This window comes from Phyllostomus hastatus, unplaced genomic scaffold, assembly GCF_019186645.2.
Source record: "Phyllostomus hastatus isolate PE091 unplaced genomic scaffold, TTU_PhHast_1.1 phas_scaffold_129, whole genome shotgun sequence".
Lineage (NCBI taxonomy): Eukaryota > Metazoa > Chordata > Mammalia > Chiroptera > Phyllostomidae > Phyllostomus > Phyllostomus hastatus.
The window spans coordinates 10806428-10831707 of record NW_025334009.1 but is presented as its reverse complement, the minus strand read 5'-3'; the positions used below and the strand labels follow the sequence as shown (position 1 = coordinate 10831707).

Sequence of the window (25280 nt, the reverse complement as noted above, 5' to 3'; positions counted from 1 at the left end):
GTACTAAGTCCATCTTCTAGATCAGGGGCTCTGAGGCCTGAAGGGACTTGGTCAGCACGTTAGTGGCTTAACTTGGATCAGAACTCAGGCCTCTTACCTCCTTGCTACACAAAGTATGGTCTGAGGAGCGGCAGCCTTGGGATCTCCTGGGCACTCATCAGACATACAGAACCTCAGCTCCGCCCCAGACCCACTGCATTTTCACAAGCCCAGATGCTTCATGTGCACACTGAGTGCAGGGAGCACTGGACTGGAAGTCAGCACTGTCTTCTGCACCACGCCGTGCTGAGCCATACCACGCTGCGCCATGCCACGCCAGTTGTATCTCAGCCTCCCTGAGATGGTCCCTATCACCCTCTCAACTCTGCATAGTTTCCAGGGCTTACCCGCTCCTTGGTCTCTGCTGACTACTCTGAGTTGGGATTGTTAAGGAACACAGATACAACTTATAGGAGAAAGAGTGAAATTAACTTGCCTCGTATTGGCCCAAGTGATCTTTCCAGACTCCTCATAGAATCATAACGTCACTGGCTGACATGTGTCCAGTGTCTGCTGCCCATCGGGCACTGAGCTGAACACCTCATATCATTCATTAAGCCCTTCCCGTCACCCTGGGATGTAAGCTGACACCATCCTCCTCGTTTTCCATGAGGACACTGAGAGGTGAGGTAACTCACCCAAGTGGCCACCTAGTCAGTGAGAAGCTGGGATTCAACTCAGACACTCTGGCTCCATGCTGACCTGTTAATCCCTGTGAACCGTGCTTCTCTGGGGAGGCCAAGCACTGCGACCAGTAGGTGTTCTGAGACACATGCTGCACCTCCCGAAGCCTCTGAGACTGTCCCCCAGCAGCTCCATTCCTGCTGCGGCTGCCCTGCATAGTGCAGTCCCAGTAGGCATGCTCTGACCCTCGACCCCGCCTGGGACCTCCCTGGCATCTACTGGTGCTACCCCCAGCTTCTAACCATCTGCCCATCACCGCAGCTGCACCTGCATTTCCCTCTGAGTTCACCAAAGGCTGAACATGGCAGAACAATGAAAAGTCAGTCAGTCCAAGGCAGAGTTCCCTGAGGGCAGGGTCAAGAGTTTGCGTGTGTGATGGGGGAGAGGGGAGGAATGCAGGGAGAAAAGAATAAAGGAGCCTCAGAGTACTTGGCATTACCATGGGCTGAAGGGAAGCCCTGGCCTGGGGAAGGCGTCTCTGTCCAGACAACTGGTATACCCACCCACGATGGAGAGGATGACAACCACGAAGTCGAAGATGTTCCAGCTGTTGGTGAAGTAGTAGTGCCGCAGGGCGGCCATCTTGATGATACACTCGCCCGTGAAGATGGCTACGAAGAGCAGGTTGATCTTGGCCAAGATGTTGACCTTCTCAGGGCTCTGGTCATCGGTCTCCACCATCATGGTCACCATATTCAACAAGATGAGAAACATGATGATGACGTCAAAGGCCTGCTTGGTCACGATGTCGAATATGAAGCCCTGGTACTTGTTCTGAAAGAAGGGGCACAGGATGGGCTCATCAGGGTCCTGGGCCGGCCAGCGTGCCCCCTGCTGCTGCCTCTCGGCCCAGATCGCCCACCTGCTTAGGCTACAGTCTGGTGAGGCCAACACCCCACCGGACCGTTGAGGGAGAGGAAGAAGTCAGGAGCTCTGAAATGGCCTGGCTCTCCTGATGAATCGCTACCTGGGCTCGGGGCCCAGGCCTGAGGCTCCCTCTTCCCTTAGGCCATCTCTGATGCATCTTCAGGAAGAGATTTTTCCTCCACTGAGTTTCTTTAGCACAGTGTTCACTGTACTTCTCTTTTCATTCCCACCAACTGAAGGCTCAAGGTCAAATTTAAAGGTCAGTCCCAGTCATTGTATTTGCCCTCAGGTTAATAAATTTCCTCCACTCTTTTTAAGGAACTGACTTTATTCTACTCAATTTATATGTGTCTTCCCCAGATTATTTTGGGGAAGAGAGAAGATTATAAATAAGTGAATACACACACACACACACACACACAGCTAACCTAGAATAGAGTATGGTGAACAGAAAGGAATCAGATAAAACTGATGAACTGAATCAAAAACACTGGGGCTGCCACTTGCTAGCTAGAGATTCAGGCTATGTCACCTAATTACTTTGATTACTGGCCCCCACCCCGCTCCAATATTCACACGATTTTTTGGAAAATGGCTTGATGGAGCAAGGGAGTCAGCCCGACACAGGACCCAGCACCCAGCACCCCTCCTGGTTCCATGCACCAGGGGCCCTCTCCAATTCGGGGGGTTTCATGGATGAGACAATGACTGGGGGTGGGGGCTGTGAAGACCGCCCTGCTCTCCCTGGGGAGAGCCTGAGCCCTTTCAGGGGAGGGGGGCTCACTCAAGGCAGAAGGGTTTCTGTGGGATGGGGTAACCCCTGGTTGCCACAGCCTTTTTATGGCTTCCTTACTATCTCTGTGCAACTGAGGTCTCTGTGTATGGCCCGATGCCTGAGGGTCCCCCTCCTTCCCTGGACTGGTGGAGGGCCCCAGGCTGCACTGAAAGACCGTGAAGAGGCTGTGGCAGTTGGTTGTGGGCTGTGGGGACTTCCCAGGCTCCCGCCCCAGCAGGTTCTCTCCCGTGTTGCTGATTTGGGAGCTGGGCTCACCAGGGGCCGGGGGATGGGCTTCTGCGGCTTCTTGGAACCCAGCTTCTTCATGGCGTTGTAGTATTTCTTCTGTTCCTCTGTCATGAAGATGTCCTGGCCCCCTAAGTGCAGAGGCAGGCACCAGACTCATTTTGGGGTTCTCAGAGGCTCCAGCATGTATGGCACAGGGGTCTCACCTCATTAAGGAGGGTGCCAGGGCTGGCCTTCTCCCCACTCCCTGTCCCAGGAAAGTATGTCTGTATCCTACACCACAGATTCCTCCCCAAACCTGCTTTTCCTGGGTCCCTCAATTCACCTCAAGCTCATTCTGGCCCCTCGACCTGCCCATCCTGTCCCTACTCCCACCTTCTCCCCTGCCCAGCACAGCCAGGCTGAAGGCTCTCTCTGCTTGCTTGCTTCTACCTGCAAACAAGTCATGGCCCCTCTGAGGGGGCTCCAGGAAGACTCTGGCCTCTGTAGAGGCTCCACCCATTGTCCCTGATCACGAGCCAGGAGAAGAGTCCCCACTCTCACCCAGCTTCTCCCAGGAGCCCCAGGTCTCAGGTGGACTAGGGCAGGTGGGGGGCCCCTTGTTACGCTCTTATAGGCCTAGGCGAGTCCCATCATGGACACCCCCACCTCCTGCCCCACTCCCTCCAGCAGGAGCAAGCAGGGACCACCCTCAGCAGAAAGCAAATGGGGCCGGGGAGCCAGAACCCTCGGCCCCCAGCCCTGCCAGCCTGGGGTGGGGCAGGAGCACTACGTATCTTTTTCTTCTGTTGGTTGAAGTTGTCGATGATGACACCGATGAAAAGGTTCAGGGTGAAGAAAGACCCGAAGATGATGAACACGACAAAGTAGATATACATGTAGAGGTTGTATTCCCACTGGGGCTGCTCTTCGTACTAAAGGGGGAAAGTCAGACAGGGAGCTCAGACTGGCAGGCTGTGGGCTGCCTGGGGGTGTCCATTCTCTGGGAGAGAAGGGGTGTCCAGAGGAAGGTCACCGGCACAGGTGTGATGTGGAGCAGGGCCAGGGCTGGGTGGGTGGAGACTGGAGTTGGGAAGTGGCTGGTGGCAGGTGAGGACAGCAGACCTGGTGCGGTGTCCCCCACATGGCTTCTGCCCCTGGGCCATTGGGAGGTTTGAGATATGGGGTGTCTCAGTCTTCTATGAATTGTCAGTGTGAATGGGTGGGGTTCAAGGGCAAAGACGAAGCTCGATTTGCATCTCTGTTGCTCCCACCCCATCCTCCTGGGGTTAAGCCTTTGAGCTTCAAGTGAACTACAGCGAATTCAATTTGAAAGATATTTGAGAACTTTGGGACTCCCTGGGAGACCGCTGCCCTGGGGCCAGGCCTGGGCATTCCAGAGAGGTTCAACCGCAGGTTGACACAAGTTATCTGGCCCTTAGCAGGGGCTTTCAGAGGTGGACTCGATTCCCCGGTGGCCAAGCTGCCCAGGGCCGTAGGTGCCTGACTGGGTGGGAGAGGCCAACCTACCCCCCTGGAGTCCACAGCTGCATACATAATGTCCATCCAGCCTTTAAACGTTGCCTGAAAGGAAGAGACGAGAGGAAGAACATCACTGAACTCTGCATGGATTGGGCTCCCAGGGCTCCTGTCTGGACAGGTAAGGCTGGGAAGCAGCCTCCTGTGAGAAGCTAGCAGCCCACCCCGCCCCTACAGCAGGGTCCGAGTGGCTCGGTGGTCAGGCAAGGGCCTTCTTGCTCAGGGCTGAGGGGGGAGGGGAAGCCAGCCAGGCAGATACTGGAAGAAGACCATGCTTGGGGGAATAAGCCTCTTGACGTTGGCCAGGAGACTGATGAGGCCTGAAGGAGGTGGGCCCTTCAGATCTACACGCATTTCCAACTCTAAAACGACACAGAGTCCCACAGCAGGAGTCAGGGGCAGAGACCGGGGGCTCGGGCTCTCTGCTCTGACTGGGTCCCCTTTGTCCTGCACCTTAGAGACCCTGGCGGCTTCCGCCCCATGGCTTTTGACAGCAAGACCCTAAAGAATTCCAACCTTCCCTCGCACTTAAGGGAGTCCTTTGGCCAGTGGTGTGTGGGTAAGTGGTGAACCATGAATTTGCAGAAGAAAGAGCCCCGAGTGTTGGGTTTGCCCATTTCCCCGTGGAAACCCCTCCCCCCATGGCCGATTTCACGTGGCCGGCGCGCTGCCCCAGAGCACAGGGGTGGGAAGGTTTGCACTGGAGTCTTGGCATTACGGGATTTCTCTGCACAGACGTAATAGCTGTACTAACCTCAAGAGCACAGATGATACTAGATGGTAATGGTGAGTTTTCATTTCGTTTTAATACCACTTAGTTAATTATAATTTTATAAAATGTAATTTTTAATAATAGCTTGCAAAATAGCTGAAAATGTAACCACCAGCTCCTGCGAATCCACAGGAGCTGGCTCCGGTGCGTGCCGTCGCAACGAGGTGGGGCGCCGGTGCGGGCTGCACGGCCTGGCCCAGGCGGGGCTGCCATGGAGATGCCGAGAGCCCGAGAGACAGGCTGGGTGGCGAGACCCACTGCCCAGGGGGGGCCTCCCTTCTGTCCTTGGCAAAAGTCAATCTCGCCCTAAGCCTCCTTTCACGGTACAAGCATGTCCACACCAATGCTGCACGTTTCGGAGTTCTTATGAGGCTGGGAGGACAGAGTGGGAAACTGAGGCCGCTCCGCAGATGGCAAGCGGCTTAGCTCTTTATGCCACGAGGCCCTCACCTGTGCAGAGAGGCCTGGAAACGCTTTGGGAACCGCCGAAGACCACCCAAGGTTGTGAAATGCCTGTGGCTAAACTCTGTCTGGAATGGTGGGCAGTCCTCAGTCTATAAAAGGGGCCTTTCCTTCCAAGCTCTGACACTCGGAGGGACAGTCACAGGGATCGGAGGACCTCTGGGTTTGGGCCTGACCCTGTTCTCCTTGAGGTGTTTCAGGGGAGTCTTTGGAGAAGCTACTACTGGGATTTAAGGGGTGCGTGGAGGTGTAATCGGACGTGTGCATTAAGTTTTCGGGTGGATGTACTGCTGAGTTTACCTCTGCCTTGGGGACTGCTGGAAACAGGTGTCTGGGCTTGAGAGTGGGACAGCGAACGAGCTGTAGCTTCACGAGTTACGGTTCTATCTGCACTTCTGCTGTTCGGGCTATTTGCAGGTTAATTTTATAGCATGCATTACAGTCACTGAAGCCACGGTCCTCACAAATCAAGGACAACTTTGGAAAGATGGGGTAAGGCTGTGTGTGTTCAAACATCAGGGATGGAAGGAAATCTATTCTTTTAAACAACGCAGAGGACAGCATGACTTTTTGTAACAGAGGGATGGCCAGAGACACAATTTTGCTAATAGTTCAGGCCCTGGGTCTCTATGGTATGGTCTTTCATTTTTTAAAAAATGATTTTATTTATTTTTAGGGAGAGGGGCAAGAGAGGGAGAGAAACATCGATGTGTGAGAGATATATCGATTGGCTGCCTCTCACACAGCCCCAACTGGGGACCCCATGCCTGCAACCCAGGCATGTGCCCTGACTGGGAATCGAACCAGTGACCTGTCAGTTCACAGGCTGGCACTCAGTCTACTGAGCCACACCAGCCAGGGCTATGGTCTTTCAGTTTTAACCTGTGCCATCACACTGCCAAACTGACTGCATGAGGAGCTGAACTTGACTGTGGGCTGGGAAGTTAGTTCCTCCTCAGGGCCCAACCCCCATGCCACGGATCCTGGAGAATGGGGCATCTGCTCCAGAAAGGACAACCCAGGGACTCCCCAAGGAGCCAAGAAGTCTCTGGAGAACCTTGGCTTCCTTTGGGCAACGTGGGCCTACTGTGAGGATTCAGAGTGGCCCCTCTGACCCCCTCTTGCCCACACCACGGGAGCAGGCGCTGTTGCTGGAGAACCAGTGGGCGGAAGGAGGCCCCTCCTCTCTGAGACTTACCACCTGCAGAAGGGCCAGGTACCCAGCCCCCACGTTGTCAAAGTTGACCTTCACCTTGGTCCAGTACAACTCGCCGGTCATGTTGAAGGACTCACAGTCACTCTTGTTGTTCACGACGGTGTAGTTTAAAGGCAGGTCCCCCTCCGTCTGGTTGATGCACCTCCCAAACTTCCCTGCGAAGAGGTTCACGCCCATGATGCTGAAGATGAGCCAGAAGATGAGGCAGACGAGCAGCACGTTCATGATGGACGGGATGGCGCCCACCAGGGCATTGACCACCACCTCGAGTAGACAGACAAGAGACTCAGCTCCTGGGGGTGCCCAGAAAATGTGCCCCTTCCAAGACCCGTCAACCCCAACCTACTGAACTCCCTGGCCACAGATCCCTGTGGGGGAGGGGTGCAGAACACTTTCCGGCCCCAAGGAAAGGCAACGCACAGCTGGAAGCCCTGGCGGGGACCGAGAGGAGGGAGAAAGAACACACACACCTTTCCCTTCGCACCCCAGAGTCTGATGTAACTCGAGAACATCTGCCTTCCCTCGGCCCTGCCTGAATCCATGACCTTGAAACTTAATGTTCAACAGGGTAGTTGGCTACGCCAGAGACAGATGGGAATGGGCCTCTGGAGACGTGTTGTCTGAGCTAAGCTTCTGAGTTTATTTTGGGGTTGCTGGACCTTCGCGCAGTGTGTGGGGAGGGTATCTGAGAGTCCTCTTCTGCTGCCGGGGGAGCAGGGCTGGGAGGGCAGGTGTGGGGGTGCTCCCTGTGCCTCTGCCCTCCGTGGGGAGCGGCTCTCTGACCCCATGGAGCCACCGCCTCACGCTGTTCCTCTAAACTCACAGCACCCAGGAGATGCCTCCCAGGCAAAGGCACCTGGTTGCCCCTCCATGAACCAAGTTCCCAGCTGTCCGAGAGCTAGAAACACGTTGGCCACAGATTGGAAGTGAAGCAGGTGCAGGCTGTGTGGTGGGTATGGGGCCCGGGTGGGTCGTGCTGACATATGCAAAACAGAGGGGGTCCCTGGCTCCCCGGCAGGCATGATGATCCTGGGAACAGGGTGGGGAACTTGGCTCTCAAGTGTGCCCTTGGCTGGCTCGGTGGCTGATGGCAACTAGCATCTTCCCCACGTCCCTCCGGAATCAAACGTCCTTGCTCCCAAAGAGACTTTCAACTGAGGTCGGATTACTCACTTGGGGTTAGTTTCCACTGGGAATGAGTGCTTTGTGTCTCCATAAATGGGGGTGGGGGTGGGGGGTTAGTTCAAAACCATCAACCGAATGGGGGCTGCAGGAGGGTGCCTGCTGGACCAGTGAGACGCATGCAGACGTGCTGCCAAGGCCACAGCGACGTACAAACCATGCACATTTTGTAAACAGAAGTGGTGGGCACACATGAGCACAGAGTTTGCGCTCCTGCCATGCATCATGGGTAATGTGTTTCCTCGGCGAGCTTTTACGCTTGCTTTACGGGGGCACTTTTTTTTTTTTTAACTTGATGACTACAAAGATGCATAGGGCTCCATACACGTAGAAAATAGTGCAAAAGAGTAAACTCTTGCAAATGCAAACTGGTATCTGACGGTGAGAATGCAGTTTGCTCCTTTCTGCCTCACACCCTCACTGTGGCAGCCCTGCTGCCCCTCGCAGGCAGAGGGAAGGCACCCGTGTCTGCCAGGAGGCCGGGGCGCGAACAGACACACAGAGCTGGGACACACGCGGAGACGAGGTCACACAGGGAGGCAGAAGCTGGGGCCCTCGGGCCAGTGAGGCTGGGCTGCAGCGGAGATGCCCGTGCCTGGGGGCCTCACCTCCTCTCCGTTGTCCGGTGCTGTCCTGGCCCTTGTGGAGGCCACAGGGCTGGAGGGGACTGGCCTGAGGGTGGTTCTCACAGCTCTCCTCCCTCTGCACGCCCCCATGCCCAGCCACCCCTCTCCTGGAAGCTCCTACCACGTCACGGGCCACAGTCCCAGCTCCAGTCTGGGCAGCGTGGTCCGCAAGTGAGCGTGCGGGTCCCCTCAGTGGAGCCACCTCCCGGGCCCTGGTGGGAGGGCAGCTGCTCCTCTTACCCGCATGCCCTCAAATCGTGACAGGGCGCGCAGGGGTCGGAGTGCCCGCAAGGTCCGCAGCGACTTGATGGGGCCCATCTCAGAAAAGCCCAGGGTGTGGGCCACCAGGCTGACCAGCGAGACCTGTGGGAGGCAAGGTAGGGGCCATGGAGCTTGCTCTGGGGTCAGGTGGAAGGGCCCTGGGTCCCCTGAAAACAGTGTTGCGTGTGAGAGGGCCGGCAGGCAGGCCTTGCCCATGTCTGATCTTCGTTATTCCCAACTGGCTCGTCTTCACGTGCATGGGGCCAGCCTCCCTGGGGCCCCGGAGACGGGGGTGGGGGTGGAGGGGCAAGCCGAAGCACGTCCTGGCTTTCAGACCCTGAGTGAGAGTCCCCAAAGCCACTGATTGGTGTGGAGGAACAAAAACACAGAGCCTGTAAGTCAAATTTTGGGGCCTGTTTTGGGGAAGGAAGACCTGTCCTGGGTTGAGGATGAGCAGGCAGACCCTCCAGGGGCATTTCGCTAAAGTCAGACTCTGCAACATTCTGACATCGTCCAAGAAGGGAGGCTTAGGTGGAGATTCTGGGGCAACGAGAGCCCGGGCTCTCTGCTCTCTGCTCCCTCGGCCCCACCCCCACCACGGCATTTGCTTCCCGTGGACTTGATCCTTTTAAAGCTCCGTGGACATCCAGTCGCTCTCACTTCGCTGGCCTGGGATCACAGCCTGGAAGTGGCCCCCTGCCTGACCTCGCATGCAATCGCCATTAATAGCACCTTGGCATTCGGGGCAGCCTGGGGGTGGTGGGGCGCCTCGGGCAGGAGCCTGGCTGCCACCGCCACCTCCCAGGCTTGGGAGCACCGGGTGGGAGGGGGCTGGGCAGAGGGGCACCCAGCTTCGGACCTCCATTCCTGGAAGGGAGGGGGGCATCTCCCAGGGACCGTCTCCTAAGGACAGGGCCCCGGGGCCGGTCGCCTGCCCAGTTCCCGGCAGGCCACCCCTGACGTCTGTTCCTGCCCCACCTGTCCCAGCCTTAGTCCCCCAACTTGGCCGATGGCAGCAAGTCCCTCCTTCCAGCCGCTCGGGCCACAGCCCCGGCGTCACCCTGCTCCTCCTCGGTCTCTCACACCTTACACCCAACCCACCAGGATTTCCTGTTGGCTCTGTTTTCAGGCTACATCAGAAGTTCAGACATTTGTCACCACGGTCACTGCCACCATCCTGGCCAGGCCACGGTCACCTCTCCCCTGGATTGCTGCCACGGCCTTCTGACTCTGCTCCCTGCTTCCACGCGGGCCCCTCCCCCACCACCCACAGGGCGTTCTTTTCATGACGTGAGTCAGTTCGTGTGACTTTTCTGTCCAAAGCTTTGCCCCGTCTCCCCACGTCATTCTAAAGAGAAGCCCCCGTTTTCGCAAGGCTGCACCCATCCTGCCCCGTGCGTGCGTCTGGTCTCCTCTCCTCCACCTGCCTTCCCCGCCCCCTCCGCTCCAGCTGCTCTGGCCTCTCCGTGGCTCCTCAAGTGTGCCAGGCGCGCACTGACCACAGGACCTGGGCACTGCCGTCCCCATCGCTGCTGGGAATGCTCTGCAGACACCTGCCTGGCTCACTCCAACTCCCCTCGCACCTGCTCAAGTGTCCACCAGCCTAGTGAAAGTTGAGATCTGTGCCTTCCCCTCCCCCTGCCCCTGGCCCTCCTCACCCTGCCCCGACTTCCTTTTCTTTCTCATACTCGTCATATGTGACATGATATAAAATTGGTTTACTTAGGTTCATTAACCCTCCGTGGTATTAGGGGGTTTTGTCTGTTTTATTCCCTGAGATCCCCAGCACCTACACCGGCCCTTACCCATACATGTTCCATTGGGGTTTACTGAAAAGAAAAAAAAATGCATGAATTGATCCTGAAAACATCCTTCTCCAGACCCTGAGGCCCGAAGAGCCCCCTTCCCATGAGGTGGGGGGTGGGGGTGCGGGCGGCTCGGCCAGTGTCAGGGAAGCTGGACTCCAGCACTCCCTCCCTCCCTCTGACCTTGGGCAGAGACCCTCCCTGCTGTGAGCCAGGCTTCCCTCTCCAGCAGCTGCCCCTGCAGCCTTGGGACCGGCAGGAAGCGCCCCACCGCCTAGCCTCAGCTGACTTCCCCGCGGTGGCAGGTGGTGGGGTGTGGGTAGGCTTCTCCAGAAGCCTTTGCAGACTCCCTCGGGCCTGCCCAGGGACAGCCCCTCAGTGGGCCTCACTCCTGAGTGGGGGATGGGGTGGCTGGCGTTTCAGGCCCTGGCTCTGACGGCACCAACCTATAAGGGCCCCCAGAAGCCCCTCTCGCTCTACTACCCTAGCACCCCTCACCCCAGCATGAGCATCCTTTCAGCCCCTTGGGGTGACAGAAAGAAGCCTGGACTGAAGGTCCGATGACCTGATCCTGTGTCCCCACACAGGGGTGGACCCAAGGAGCCTCTCCCGCCACAGCCGCTCAAGGTCTGGACCCTGGCCAGGCCTGCTGGGGACCGAGCCCCTCCCTTTGGTCTCAGAGTAGGATCTCTTCCCAGTCTGCAGATCCTGGCCTGTGCTCTGTTCTGTGGGACCCACCATGACCGGACATTGAGCCCTCGCCCGAGTCCTTGGCCTTCGCTGGGCCCTCTGCCCGCAGTGAGCGCAGGTCCGAGGCTGTTCCACGCCCCAGCCTCACCCCCAACCCCAGCCAGCTCCCACTCGACTGCTCAGGAACCCCGTCTCGGACCCTGCACACACCCTGCTCGGCACCCAGCAGTGCCCTGGGCCGGGGTAGCCGTGGGGCTGGCGCCTTCTTCTCCTCTGTCAACCGGGTGCTCAGAGGATGTGTCAACCCCCTGTCCCAGATCCTCTGGGCAGGCAAGCCATGCCAACCACCCAGTCGTCCAGGGCAGCTGCTCAGAAGCCCTTGGCCAGGTGCATGGTTTTCCTCCTCCTCACAGGTGACCCCACCTCCCACCTCCCCTGGTGGGATGCACTGCCTGAGCCAGGAGGGTCACTCCTGCCTGTCCACACCTCTTCCCCAGTCCGGACCCCTCTGGCCTTCAGCTCGCTCCATCCCTGTGCAGACACCTCCTGCCGCATGTGGGCATGGAGGCCCTCACCCGGCCACGTGTCTAGTGGGCCTGACAGACGTTTCCCAACAGGCTGAGAGGGAGCCCCCACTCCCGCCATGGCTCACATCCCTGCCTGAAATGCTCTTCACTGTTTCATACGGTGAGTCTAGTCTCCCCCAGCAGCCAGGGGGCTCCTGAGGACAGGGTCTAGGTCTCTCCCCTATGACCCCAGACTCCGGTCTCCTTCCCCTCCGCCTGCCCCGCTGCACAGCCAAGTGCCTCCACTGCAGCCAGACTCCTGCCAGCTCTGCCGTTCGGTCCCGTCCACCCTCTGTCTCAGCTCCTGCCTCCCCGTCCTCCCTTCCCGCCAGGGGCCACACTCACGTCCACAATGAGGAAGTCCAGCCAGCACCAGGCGTTGGTGAAGTACTTCTTGAAGCCATAGGCCACCCACTTGAGCAGCATCTCTAGCACGAAGACGTAGGTGAACATCTTGTCGGCATATTCGAGCAGAACCTTGACGGTCTTCCGTTCCTCCAGGTAGATGTCCTCGAAGGCCTGCAGACCAGGCCAGACAAATGGACACAACGTCCTGACCATGGCCAATCCCACTCTGCACGAGGCATCCACTCTAGTAGCAACTGCTACCCACGAGGGCGGGGGAGGGGCAGAGGTGAGACGGGCAGTGGAGGGGCCCCTGCGTGGTCAGCCCGAGCCCCATGGAGCGTGTGTGCCCCTGGTGGGCCGGGGAATGGCCGGACGTGGTGTGCAGACAGGAGGGCAGAGTGTGTGTGAGAACGCTGCTTCCTTTACACTGAAGAGCAAGTCTGGGTTCTGGGCTAGGGCATCAGAAAGAACTTTCTAGAACTTGCTGATCTTCAGTTTTAATAAGGAGAGTGGGTGTGCAGGCTTAGCTCACTCCTAACCTTCTGCTGGAAAGAAACAGCATGAAACTTTTTGTTTTCACTCTCCTTTATGCAGTTACCTACTTTTCATAGGAAATGACACTGGTTTCCAATTGCAATAGTAATGAATATTGCAAATATTCATTAAAAAGTTTCTCTTTATGATACACTTATTTAACCAAAACAAACAAACAGTCACTTTAAAGCAAAACCTTAAATGAATGATAATAAAGACAGTTTCTAGCTATGAAGTTTAGGAAGCACAGGACCAGGTAAAGCCGAACCTCCTAAAACCCTCAGAATCTGGGAGTCAAAGTTTCTAAAATGCTACAAGCTGTCTCTCTCCACCTCCTCCCTCCTGCCTCAGCCCCAACTCCTGAGCCAACAGAGAAGTCCCCACGGCTCTCAGCTGCCCTCCTCCACCTCCAGCCTTCTGAATTGTACCTGCTCCACCTGGGTTACTGCTCCGCGTCCACTACGGGCTCTGAGCCTCCCAGTCTAAGCAACTGAGCACGTCACTGAGGGCCCTGGGGAGCCGCCTCCACCTGTGGCTCTGGGCCTCCCTGTCTGGCTGCGAGCGGCAGGATCCAGGTGGCCAGTGCTGCCCGCGGTGCCCGAGCAGGCGCCGCGGACACACACGTGTGGCTAGTCTGGTCAGTGTACACAGGACAACGGGATGATGCCAGTCCCAGCACAGACTCAGAGAGTTGTTCAATAGAAAGAGTAGGTGTGCTTTTTCTGGTTATAAAAAAATGTGTGCTTCTTATAAAACGTAAATAACATAGACATTATAAAGAGAAGAAAAGGCACCTCCAATTTCACGACACTAAAGCAGCCACGGCTAACACTGAGGTGAACATTCTTTTGGACATTATTCGTGTGTGTGTGTGTGTGTGTGTGTGTGTGTGTGTAACCACACCATTTTGTAAGGTATGCTAAATATTTTGCTTTGGAACTTTTTTTTTCCCCACTAAACAATCTTTTGTGAGTCATTATGGACTCCACGGGGTGACTACATACAGTACCATTCTTTTTAAAGGCTGCATGGCATTTCCTTATTTGCATAAACTACTGTTTATGTAGCCAATAACCCCGGTGGTGAACGTCACTGTTGTTTCCAATTTATCCCGATAGCGACCACACAGGAAACAGTGTGTCTCCTCATTTCTCGAGGACAGATTTCCAGAACTGGGATGCAAGTCGAAGGTGAACTTGGGTACAGATTGGGAGCAGGACCTCAGAAGGAGACACCCAGTGACCCTCCCCCGACAGTGCGCGGAGGTGGCTCTTTCCTGGCCACTCCACACCCCCGGGTGACGTTTCTCCCTCGTCACCCACCCCAGCCTCATGAACGAAAACTGCATTTCGCTCCATTTTTATTTATTTCAGTTCTGGTCTTGGCTATTGCAGTGTTCCTCTCTTGCTTGTTTTCTTACTTGAGTGTCTGGTTTATTTGGGGACATTAACTCTATTTGATGCACTGGATCCTATTGTGTGCCTTTCTGTCTTGTTTCCTGTTGTTTACCACGCTGAGGTTCTACGCTTCATCTCCATTTACCGTATCATGTAATAGAATTATATCATTAATAAGACTTCTATGTAGTAAATAAAACCTCTGGCATGTTAAGATAGCTCTTGCCTATTCCAAGACTAGGGAAAAAAAAAGACCCTTCTTTTCTTTTTAAAAATACTTTCTGGTTTCATTGTTTAATGTTACAATTAAAAAAATTAATTTTGGTAACAAGCAACTATTTTAATATTTTCTCTAGAGTGGCTGGTCAATGGTCCCAACACTTTAAGGATCACTTCAGATCCACAGACTAGAAGTCAATGTCATCACATATTACACTTCATTTCAGAGCTCTCTATATGGTTCTTCTCTGTCTATGACTGAATTAGCATTATATGAATTTTCTTGGAAATTTCCAAGATAAAAAATTTGGCAATATTTTGTCAAACTCCCTCAAAAATGTTGGAAATTTATTGTTATTACATTAAATTTATTAACTGTTTTAGGAACTAATACGAAGCCTTCCTACCCAAGACTAGAGTATATTTATAGTACATTTATCTATTTGTCTTCTTCTACATTCCTTAGCAAAGTTTTATAGTTTTCTTCAAGTACCTCTTATAACATTTTATGTTATATTTATGCCTGGTTATTTTGTTTACAATGCCTGGCACATAAGGAATATTTGAGAAATGTTGCCTGTAACTAAAAGGTTTCTGTTAGAATAAAAAAACAACAGCAACAATTCTTTGTATATTTTGTGACATATAATGTTTTTAATAAGTTTTAAAATTTTTTCTAGGCAATCATTATCTAAAAGTAATGATATACTTTCTGCTTATTTCTATTATCACTAACTCTTCTTTTATACTTGACTATATTGTCTTCAATTCTATTTTCCATTTTTTTACTGTATATTTAATTTTCTTCTTTAATTGCACTGGCTAGTACTTCAAGATTATTAAGTAATGAACAACACGTGAAAAGTAGTTAAATCATTCTTTTCCTTATTTCTGACGTTAATAAAAATGATGAAGTGCTTTACTACTAATGGTGATGACAGAGTTAATTTGGGGGTTAAGTTTTTCACTAACTTAAGGAAATATATGTTATTTCTATTCTTATCAATTTTAAAAATCAGAAATTTATTGACATACTTTATCTTTGTCCTATTTATATAAATGGATTTTCTGATATGGCATTATTTTGACATATATCTAGCTATGGCTTATTTTTTTTTAAAGATTTTATTTGTTTATTTTTAGAGAGAGGGGAAGGGAGGGACAGAGAGGGAGAGAAACATCCATGTGTGGTTGCCTCTCTCATGCCCCCTACTGCAGACCTGGCCTTCAACCCAGGCATGTGCCCTCACTGGGAATCGAGCTGGCCACCCTTTGGTTCACAGGCCAGTGCTCAGTCCACTGAGCCACACCAGCCATGCTTAGTTATGGCTTATTCAATCTTTTAAATATATTGTTGGATACTATTTGCATGTATTTTAAGATTTCCCTGTCACTATTCATAAGTATGGAATATGAAAACTGGTCTATAGTTTTCCTTTTGGTATGTTTAAGGTTTTAAAAAAATCAGCATTATTTAGCTTTCATAAAAACAATTTGTGGACTTTCCATCTGTTTTCATACACTAGAATATTTTAAATAGGACTGGGATTATTTTCTTTCCTGAGAATGTGAATGATTCCACCCTTGGAGATGTTAAGTGTACCTATCTGATTGTTTTACTCTGAACTTTTATCAGTTTTACTATTTATTTTCTAATTCATTATGTTTGTATTTTATAGTCACTTCCTTAAAGTTATTTTGTTGTTATGTTTTTAATTTATTGAGGTAAATAATTAGTTTACATTTTATTTAATAATATAGTTGTTTAAGTCTATGAATTTTACTCTTATTACAGCTTTGGCTGCATCTCACATGCAATATTCTCAATATTGTCATTTTCTAGTTTCCCTCCCCTCAATTACAGTTTTTTCCTTTACTTTGATTTTTCATTTCTCATTTTTCTAGATTTCAGGTGGACAGAACAGGCTGAGTGTCATCTTTGGTGCCTGCATAGTCTCTTCATTTTTATTTCTTTGCTTACTCATTAAGTAACGAACACCCATGAACCTACCTCCAAACTATTTTTTGTTTAGTCCAAGACTTATTTAAGAATGACTTTTACATTTTTAAGGGTTTGTTTTGAATCCTTCTATCTTTCCTACATCTAGCAGTTTCCTTATCTGTTAGCTAGGCTTAATAATAGCACCTGCTTTATAGGGCAATTAAATGAGAATTAAATGAATTAATGTTTGTAGTATGTTTATAACAGAGTCTGGCACACAGCCAGTGCTGTTTAAGTGTAAGCTATTATTTTTTATTATTATTAGGTTAGGTCAAAATATTAATTATATATGTGTATTTGGTTTTCTTATTTTCTTGCTCTTTCTATTTGATTTGTAAAAGACTAATAGGAGTGTGGCAAAATCTACCTGCACTGTTGCACCGTGCCACCCCCGCCCCAATGGTTTTTGCTTCACAGAAGTGCTATATAATCCCTGGCAAATAGATTCATGATAGTCACATTTTTAATATAGGTCAGACTCTCTTTTATCTCAAGCTTTTTACCTTGGATCCAACCTCGTTTAATATTAACAAACAAAAGCACTTTTGGTGTTTGTTGTCATTGTTTTCATTTGCTTCCTATATCTTATTACTGCACTTTTAATGGTTCTGAGTCACAGAGTTCCAGGTCTGTCATTTCAGAGCAAGAGCTGAAGTGTTAAAAGTATCCATTCAGAGTCCTTTTCTTTTAAAGGATGAATTTTACCCTGTTACATTTATTATTGAAACACACATTGGATCTTGCCTCTGTCATATTATTTTCTGTTTTTTTTGATTCAATGCTTCCTTGCTGCTTATTTTTTCTCCTGTCTTCTGCTGCAAGATCTGACTCCTTTAAATTTTTTTTTCCTTCAGCAATTTGCAAGGAATATATAGTCTGCTTTCTGTTAAACAAGTTTATAACTTTAAATAACACACTCAGACTTCTTTTTCTCAATATATCACTGGTGTTTTTTTTTTTTTTAAACAGTGCTTGGCTGTCTCCCCTGATTAGATTCACCTTTGCTTGCCAAAACTCCTCTTCACTTATGCCAGCCTGAGCTTTTCCTCCACAGCCCAGACTAAATGGCTCTGGCTGCCCTTGTTTGCGGTTGTTTAAAAACAAACCTCGTTAACATATTGTCAAATCATCCTCCGAAGCCTGCAGAGATTTCACTGGAGCTGCCAATGGTAACGCAGCATGCGGTCTCTAAATCGTGGCTCCAGGCCAGCTCTGGAACCGGAGGGGCCTATGCTGGGTGGAGTGGGAGGCCCCGAGGTGTAGGAGTGACAGCACAGTGCCCCCCGGGCCCCGCCCCCACAGGAGGCATCCCAGACTGGGGGCACACTGTCTCGGATCCAAGTGGCCCCTCCCACTCTAGTCCAAAGCATTTCCCTATTGGTTGCTCATCCCCAATAATATCAGGTGCTTCCTCCCCCAGGGTCAGGAGAGTTTCTGTTTCTTCAGCCTTCTTGATCATCCCTCTCCCTGCTCACCAGCACCTTCCAGAACCTTCCTCAGGGCTGTTTCATCTCTTTCAATAAGGGATCTGAGAGGTGAGAGTTGGGAGCCAGGCAAGGGCATCCCTGGAAGGCCTCTCTGCTTCTGTTGGGCTCAACAGACCCCCTGTCCTCCACAGTCAAGTTCCATCTGCCTCCTCCAGGGAGTCTTCCTTGATTGCTCCAGTTCCCCCTGACCTCCCCCATCACCTGAGTCATCCACTCCTTTCTTGCTCAACTTTCTTGAGCTGATCGTTGACTCTCAAATTTGCTGAGTCTGGTTTCCCCAACTAGACGGGGAACCACGGATGCCATGGCCGGGGTCTCCTCCTCCTGTTGCCTACTCCCTACCCCCATGGCTCACAGAGGTAGATCCAAGGAGAGCTTGGAAAAGACCCATTGAACAAATCTCTGGAATCCGACTGTTTGGGTTCAACGCCACATCTGCTGCTTCCGGGTGGTGGAGCCTTGGGCAAATTACTTAATGTTTCTACAAGAGGTTGTTGTAGGGTGAAATGTGATCACATGTGAACCACACAGTCTGGTCTCTAGCCCTGAAAAGCCGGCGGTGAGCAGAGCCACCCCTCCAGTCTCAGCCGGCATCGTGAATTGCGTTGGATCAGCCTGATGGAGCACCCGAGGCTTCATGCAGAGTCCGTGTCACCAGAGCTCAGGTGTGGGAGGCTGGTGACCTGTGACCTATACCAGTGATGCACTGTGACCTGGGGCAAATCACTGCCCCTTTGGGGGACAAGGGCACCTGGACAGACAACCCCGCGAGTCCTTTCTCCTCTGACCTCCGTTTGTGCTATGGGTGTTGAGAGTTTGTGAGTCGATTCCTGATCTGGGGCCCTGAGCGGGTGCATTTTCAGCAGAGGTTCTGCCTCACTTTCTGACCTGGCTTTCCAGCTGGCCAGACTTCCTTTCCCACCCTCTTCTTGCCACCCTCCTCCGTCCCTCCCTGCCCAGCCTGGCATCCCCAGGGGGGTACCAGCGCTCCGCTGCTGAGCAGGATCATGAAGATGATGAACGTCTCGAACCAGCTGTGCTCCACGATGCGGTAGCAGGTCTTGCGCAGTCGCCACCAGACCTTCCCGGGGGCCTGCGTGGTGTCCACAGCACAGCAGGGACAGCGCTGGACACAGCCTGTGGGGAAGGGAGAGGGGTCAGGTCCAGGCCAGGGCCTGCGAATGCCTATGTATGATGGCAGGGTGGTCGAAGGAATTACTGAGAGAGATGAGACATGGGTGATGAGCGGGGCAACATGGGGGCAGGGTCATGGGGGGCGGGGGGGCGTGGGGCTGTCTGCAGGGGCCCACACTCAGCAGGTCCTCTGTGGAAAGGCCAGATGGACCAGGCACCCAGGAAGCGGATGGAAGGCCTGGCAGGGGTGGGCAAGGCTGGGGCTGGATGGGCTCCATCTTGTCCTCTGCTCATCTGGGAAACCGCCCCCCCCGCCGCCAAATGTTCTAGAGCTGCCCAGGCTGCTCTGTCCCTGGGCTTTCTCCAAGTTTGCAGTCTCTGAGCCTGAGGAAGGGTGGACCCTTCACTGGCAGCCCCAGATGATGGGCTACATGGAGGTCGATTCCTCATTCCATCCCCAGCTGCCCTCCACAGACACCACCACTGCACCAGGTGCCGGTCCCCACCACGACCACAAGTCACCCCCACCTTGAGTACTTAAAGAGGGTCTATAATATGCCAGGCACCATGCCGGGGCCTGGGGAACAGGGTGACTCCCACGCTGTCCCTGCTGCTATAGGGGCATGCAGTCATGCCACCACCCCACAAACGCTGTCACCTGTCCTTGGTGCACCTGGCCCACACCTGCCCAGCCCAGAACACTGCTAGCAGACTCGCCATGACTCATGTCATGATGGAGGAGCCCCCAGGGTCATGGTGAGTGGGGTAAAGAGGGGAGGCAGCCAGTCCAGCATGGGGTGGAATGTGGGTCCGGGCCCCAAAGAGCTGTGGGTCCTCCTGCCCCTCCCCGGCGTGCTGAGGCTGGGGCAAAGGGCCACCCAGGGCAGGACCTTCAGTGAAGCAGTCCTCTGGGTCCTTGACATCCTCGCCGAGGTCGGGGATCTGCTCCAGGAGGTCGGCGGTGTTGGTCATGTCTGCTGTGCTCCCCTCGGAGAGACTGTCCTCGTGCGTCTGCAGGCAGGAGCATGGGGCAGGGTGGGCAAAAGCGTGAGTGCGGGCCACGTGGCAGCCTCCAGCCTCCAGCCCAGGGTCTGGGGGAGCCTGCAGCTCCTGGAGGGGAGGTGCCCTGACTATCTCCCATTGCACTCTCGGGGGATCTGAGCCCAAGATGCATGAGGGCCTGCCCCAGAGGTCACCTGGGGCCAGTCAGGGCTGAGCTGGGTCTGTACCGCAGGGCCTCTGGGTCTGCGGTTCTGGTCTGCTGGGGCCTAGGGCAGGGGTGCGGGGGGTGTGTAGGCATCTGGGAAAATATTAGGGAGGAGAGATTCGTCTAGCTGGACACAAAACAGACATGGGGTGGCAACACAGACACACACTAGGACATGGACTTGGAGCGGTAGCTTGGCACACGCAGAGCACACAGGCGTGCCACACCCAGATCGGCGTCAGAACCAGCATCACAGGCACACAGAAGCTCAAGGTCAGACATGCAGAGAACAGGCCGGCAACCTGCTCGTGCTTCTCACCCAATTCCTGTGGGTGCTGGTGTGAGGCGCAGAGCCTGGGGTAAGAGCGAGAAGGTGCTGGCACCTTCAGGGCCCTGTGGCCTTGACCTCACTTAACCTGACAGAGGGAGGTGTGTGCATGCGTGTGCCCTGTGTTTGTGTGTGTCACGAGCGAGCGCTGGTGTGTCAGGGGCTGTAGCAGCCACTGCTGGTGCACTGCCCAGTTCCCGTGTGTCAGGCCAGTGCACCCATCCCAGCCGCTGTGCACACGGGCTGCTTCTCGGTTCCATCTCCAGGAAACTGTCTTTAGCCATGGAGCTGCCCTGTCTGGAGATTGCGTGGGGGTCACGACTAGAGCCAGGGGCGGCTGACACCCAGTGACTGACTGTACGGAAGACACGAATCTGAGGTTAGAGCCTGGCCACCAGGAGGCATGAGGTCATGCCTTTGGAGCTGTTCCCTTTGCCCCATCCCGCTTCCTCCTTTCTGGTGGGTCTCTCCTGGGAGCTCTCTGCAGTCAGTCCTTTGCAAAGGAAGCCCATCGCAGGCACTGCCTCTGGGGGCCCACCCTAGGCACCGGTGTGCAGTGCAGGGCAGGGCTTCCGTGAGGGAAGGGGAGACTTCGCTGGCTTCAGGTCACGTCCGAAGCCCCCGATGCCCCAGCTCAGTAGGCCCGTCTTGCTGCTCAGGCTCCATGTAGAGACGTGCTGGTCTGAGACCTTGCGCCTTAGCTCCTGGAGCCTCCTGCTTTTCTCTTCCCTCCATGACTGACTCCCTCCGCTGGTGTCTCGAAGTCTTTAACATTTAGGCTTGTGATGGGGAAGCGCAGGGTCCTGGTGGGCATGGAGAAGTTGCTGCTCCGTGCAGGGCGGACCCCTGGCCCCGGGCTGCAGCTTCGCCTCTGTGGTCCCCGTGGCCTGGAGGGCTGTTCCCTTCTCCTCCCAGCTTTGCTGGGGGGCACTGAGCTGAGAAAGGTGCAGCCGGGGGGGCCTCACCCTGCTTTTCTTTTCAAACACAGGAGCCGCCTGAATGATGCAGGCTTGTCACGAGGGAGAACGAGTTCTTGAGATCCACTGCAGGGAGGCGACAGGATTGCTCTCTCAGGAAAGCCCCAGCCCACCTCACTCCCTTTCACGGGGTCCCACAGGGACTGATGTGAAGACAGAGACAAGTCTAAAAACTTGTTCAAAGGCCAACGTTCTAGTATAAAGTCCTTCTCTCCAGGACTTTCTGCCCATCCTGTGTCCTTCTGTGCCCACGTGCCTTCGTGTGGCAGGCCCTCCCTGGGGATGACGGCTCCACCAGACCCTTGCACTCCGGAGCTGGCCGTGACCGCAGAGCTTCCCACAGGCCCATCCGGGAAAGGGACGAGGCAAAGGAGAAGTGGGCCTTTGGAGCGGGTCACGCCTGCCGGGCGGAGGGCTGAGGTCAGGCTGCAGGACGGCGGCCCCCAGCCAGGTTCCTCCAAACAGGGCCGCCACCTCCCACGGTGTGTGGCATGAGAGGGAGTGGGTGCCCAGTCTGAGAGCGCAGGGATCACAAACACAAACACTTGGGGGGCCGGGCAGGTAAAAACGGGGTGAAGCCAGGCAGCGGGGCTCCGCGCCAACCGAGAGCTGCCATCCAGCAGGTGGTGACCCTTGTCCCCAGCCAGGCGGCTCTTCCGGTGTGCGTTTTTTTTTTTTCCTCCAAGAGAAGCCAGGAATGCACATTTTTTACATAAGAACTCCCGAGTTTTAGATGTTGGTAGCTAATTTGAATGAAAACTCTTTCTGTGGTTGGAACAAAACCCTACATACAGGAGGGTTCCCATCTGTGGCCTCTGCTTGAGTCCGGGTGAGAAGCGGCTGGTGGCTCATGCACCAAGAAGCCAAGACCTTGTTTTCACAGCCCCCCGAAGCCCCCTGGGACGGGGCCGTTCACGGGACGGGACGAACGTTGCTAAACAGGACCACAGCACACGGACTGAGCGCGGAGGGCTGAGCGCAGGGAGGGTTGGGGTTAGCGCTGCATCAGGGTCCCGGGACGGCTGCTTCCAGAACTTCCCGCGGTTCGAGCCCCATGCCTTCCCATCCCTCCCTTGAGAGGACAGGGCTGCCCATGTTCCCCTCTGCTGCTGGGCCTCCCATGCTGCCTGGGACAGCCGCTGCGGGTCCCTTCAGCCAATGCAGGCAGGTGCCGGGGCCTCTCACAGCTGGCTCGGGCCCAAGAGGTGGCACCCCGCTGGCTTCAGGGACCCAGGTGTGCGTTACCTCACTGTACCCTGGGGCCCGGGGTTCCGCTTTCCGCTGCTGCTGCTGCCGCCAGTCTGCCGGAGCCTCGCCGGCCTGGGCCTCGGAGGAGGCGGTCTCCGACTCCTGGCTCCAGGCCTTGGGCTCCGGGAGGGCCTCTGGGCCAGCAGACACAGGCTGGGGTTCCTGCTGAAGAGACCTCCGGCCCATGAGCTCTGGCTCCAGCATTTCCAGGGCCCTGGCTCTGCCTCAGGCCCCAGCCATGCCTCCTGCCCTCCTCCTGGGGCCTCATTGCACTGAAGACCCTCCCACAGAAGCCCTGAGTGGGCAGCGGGGAGGCTCCTGGTCGGTCCAGGCAAAGGACCGCTAGCCGGACAAAGCCTGGCATGCGTCTCCCCCTCTTCCCATCCCTGGAGGGGTGCAGCTAGGCCGCCCCGCCCAGCTCCCATAGGTGGCACCCCCACTTCAGAAGGATGTAGGGGTTTTTCCTGTGAGCTCCCATGGCAGCCCCCCTGCTTGCTCGCTTGCGCACACAAGCACACACTCGCACACATACATCCCAGGGAGCCAGAGCCCACAGGCTCCAGAGAGGCAGGAGAGAGAGAGAAGGAGGGGCAGCCAGAATTCCACCCTCTGCTGGGAGCGTCCTGGAGAAAACTGGGAGCTGTGGTCCAGGCAACAGGCAACACCGACACCTCCCTCCCCTCCGGACACTGTCGCGCCCCACAGCCCGGCTCCCAGGGCTGAAGCTGGCCTCTGCGACCCCAGGGAGGCAGGCGGCCTGGGACCAAGTCTGAAGCCTCAGATCAAATTCCACGCAGGGGGCGCCGCTGCGCCTCACGGCCAGACCCACCCAGTGGGGGCCCAGAGGGAGCGGGGCCAGGACAGGCCCGACGAGACGGAGAGAGCCCGCCCTCCTTGTTGGACTCAGGGGCCCGAGAAGCAGCCACGTGAGCCTGGCGCGGGCCGCGGTGACGCTGAGCGAGCTAAGGGAGGCACCGTCTCCCTCGCACAGACTCTGGTCCTAAGTGTTAAAAATAACAGGTTGGGAGATAAGATAGTGCCGTCTCTGACACCTGCCATCTTCGGGATGCTTATTTTTAAATCTCAGAATGAGCCCGGGGCGTGGGAGGAGGGGAGGGGCAGTCGGAGGTCAGGCGACTGCGCTCGCCCTCACCAAGCCGTTCCCTGTTGGCAGTCCTGGAGGAGGGCGATGGTCAGCGTGGGGTCAGGGGCCAGGGGTCCTGGCTCTACCCAGATGCACGAGGAACTCCTAGCCAGTCTCCCTCTCCTTTGCTGTGCCTCAGTTTCCCCTTCTGTACAAATAGCTGCCCGTGACCGTGACGAATCACAGACAAGCAGCCCCTTCCCAGGTCCCCACCTGGGCGGGGTCGGGGAGAGGGCTGAGAGCTGGTCTCAGCGCCCCTCTACGAGGCCAGCTGTTGGGGGACCTCCTGTCTTCTACCTCCACCCTGGCCCCGCTGTGGCAGCCTGACAGGTCAGCCGCCCTGAGCAAGGCTGCCTGCCCTGAACAGCAGAGCCCTGGGCCCCGTGCAAGCGGGTGCCACAGAGGCGTGGGGGGAAGGAGGCCAGGTCGGGGCTCACCTGCTTGCTGGACTCTTCGTCCGTGTCCAGGCTGTTCTCCTCGTCATCCTCCTCTTGGTCATCTGTGTCTGACTCGGCCACGGCGATGGGCACGCACACGGGCTCCGGCTCCCCAGGGGTGCCCTGGCCTGGCCGCTGGCCCTCCTCGAACCGTGTCTCCTTGCGGGCCGGAGGTGCCTTCTCTGCGTCTGCGGGCGGTGGGGAGCTGGAGGCGGCGATGCAGCTGGGCAGCTGGCCCTGGGCGGCCAGGGCGGCGGGCTTCTGAGGCCGCCGCTGCAGGAGGCCACAGCAGAAGTCCCAGGTGGCCCGCTTGAGGAAGCGCAGGCCCCGCTGGATCCGTGCCAGGGCCAGCTGGAGGTTGTTCATCTCCCCGTCCTCGTCGGGGGCCGTGAGGTTGTCCGCACTGAAGGAGCTGAGCAGCAGCGCCAGGAAGAGGTTCAGGACCTGTGGGGACAATGCACCAGGCGCCACCCACGGGCGCTCAGCCTCGGGCCCGTGATGGAGACACTGAGGCGTTGGGGGAGGGGCTCAGGTTTCAGGGCTAAGCCCCCGCAAGGGAGGTCTGCACCATTCCTGTTTTTGGATAGTCTGGGTTGTTTGTGAAAGGGTCCTGCAAGGGTGAAGTTTAAGCTTTGCTACAAAACTTGCTGAGTGGCATGGGCCCATTTCCCAGGTTCCTGAAGGTTAAATGAAGGTGACACCAGTGGGTCAGACAGCTCCGGAGCATCACCAGGCACACAGGCCAGGGACACACCTCCCCGCTTTGGGCTGGGTGTCTCCTCCTCCCGGGAGGGAGCTCAGTTGAACGGGGGTCCCTCCAGCAGGGGGATGTGTGAAGGTGGGTGCGCAGTTCTCAGTGGAGACCCACGCTGAGCCCCTGCTGTGGCTTCTCGCAAGCCCCTGCGGCACACCTGTCAGAGGGCTGGGGACGAGAACGCCGTGGGGAAGGACGGAGGGCCAGGTCTCCAAAACCGGCCCTCGGTTTACAAAGCAGCACACACTCACACGGACAGTATGGAAGGGTTGAGAAGTGGGACCTCCCGATCCTATATCTCTACGGAGAAATGATTCCTTTTGACACCTGGAAGCCTGTTCCGTGTCGTCACTGG

The 25280-nt window shown here is 55.1% G+C and overlaps 1 protein-coding gene and 1 long non-coding RNA gene across 3 annotated transcripts in view; one reads left to right on the top strand and one right to left on the bottom strand.

Moving 5' to 3' along the window:
• SCN5A (sodium voltage-gated channel alpha subunit 5) overlaps window positions 1–25280 on the bottom strand; it is a 93031-nt gene that overhangs the window by 3819 nt on the left and 63932 nt on the right. Inside the window, exons 17-27 of one of the 2 annotated variants that reach the window (XM_045856774.1) lie at window positions 24172–24615; window positions 22588–22755; window positions 19721–19841; window positions 18679–18833; window positions 12055–12228; window positions 8628–8750; window positions 6562–6843; window positions 4121–4174; window positions 3388–3525; window positions 2642–2746; window positions 1227–1497 (exon numbers count right to left, since the gene is read on the bottom strand). In XM_045856774.1, coding sequence (XP_045712730.1) covers window positions 1227–1497; window positions 2642–2746; window positions 3388–3525; window positions 4121–4174; window positions 6562–6843; window positions 8628–8750; window positions 12055–12228; window positions 18679–18833; window positions 19721–19841; window positions 22588–22755; window positions 24172–24615 — 2035 coding nt within the window. The remainder of the gene's footprint in view (window positions 1–1226; window positions 1498–2641; window positions 2747–3387; window positions 3526–4120; window positions 4175–6561; window positions 6844–8627; window positions 8751–12054; window positions 12229–18678; window positions 18834–19720; window positions 19842–22587; window positions 22756–24171; window positions 24616–25280) is intronic. The other variant, XM_045856775.1, reaches the window with a different exon arrangement.
• LOC123830481 lies at window positions 20332–21478 on the top strand. The gene is made up of 3 exons (XR_006787774.1): window positions 20332–20396; window positions 20632–20744; window positions 21354–21478. It is a non-coding gene; the product is annotated as an uncharacterized LOC123830481 (long non-coding RNA).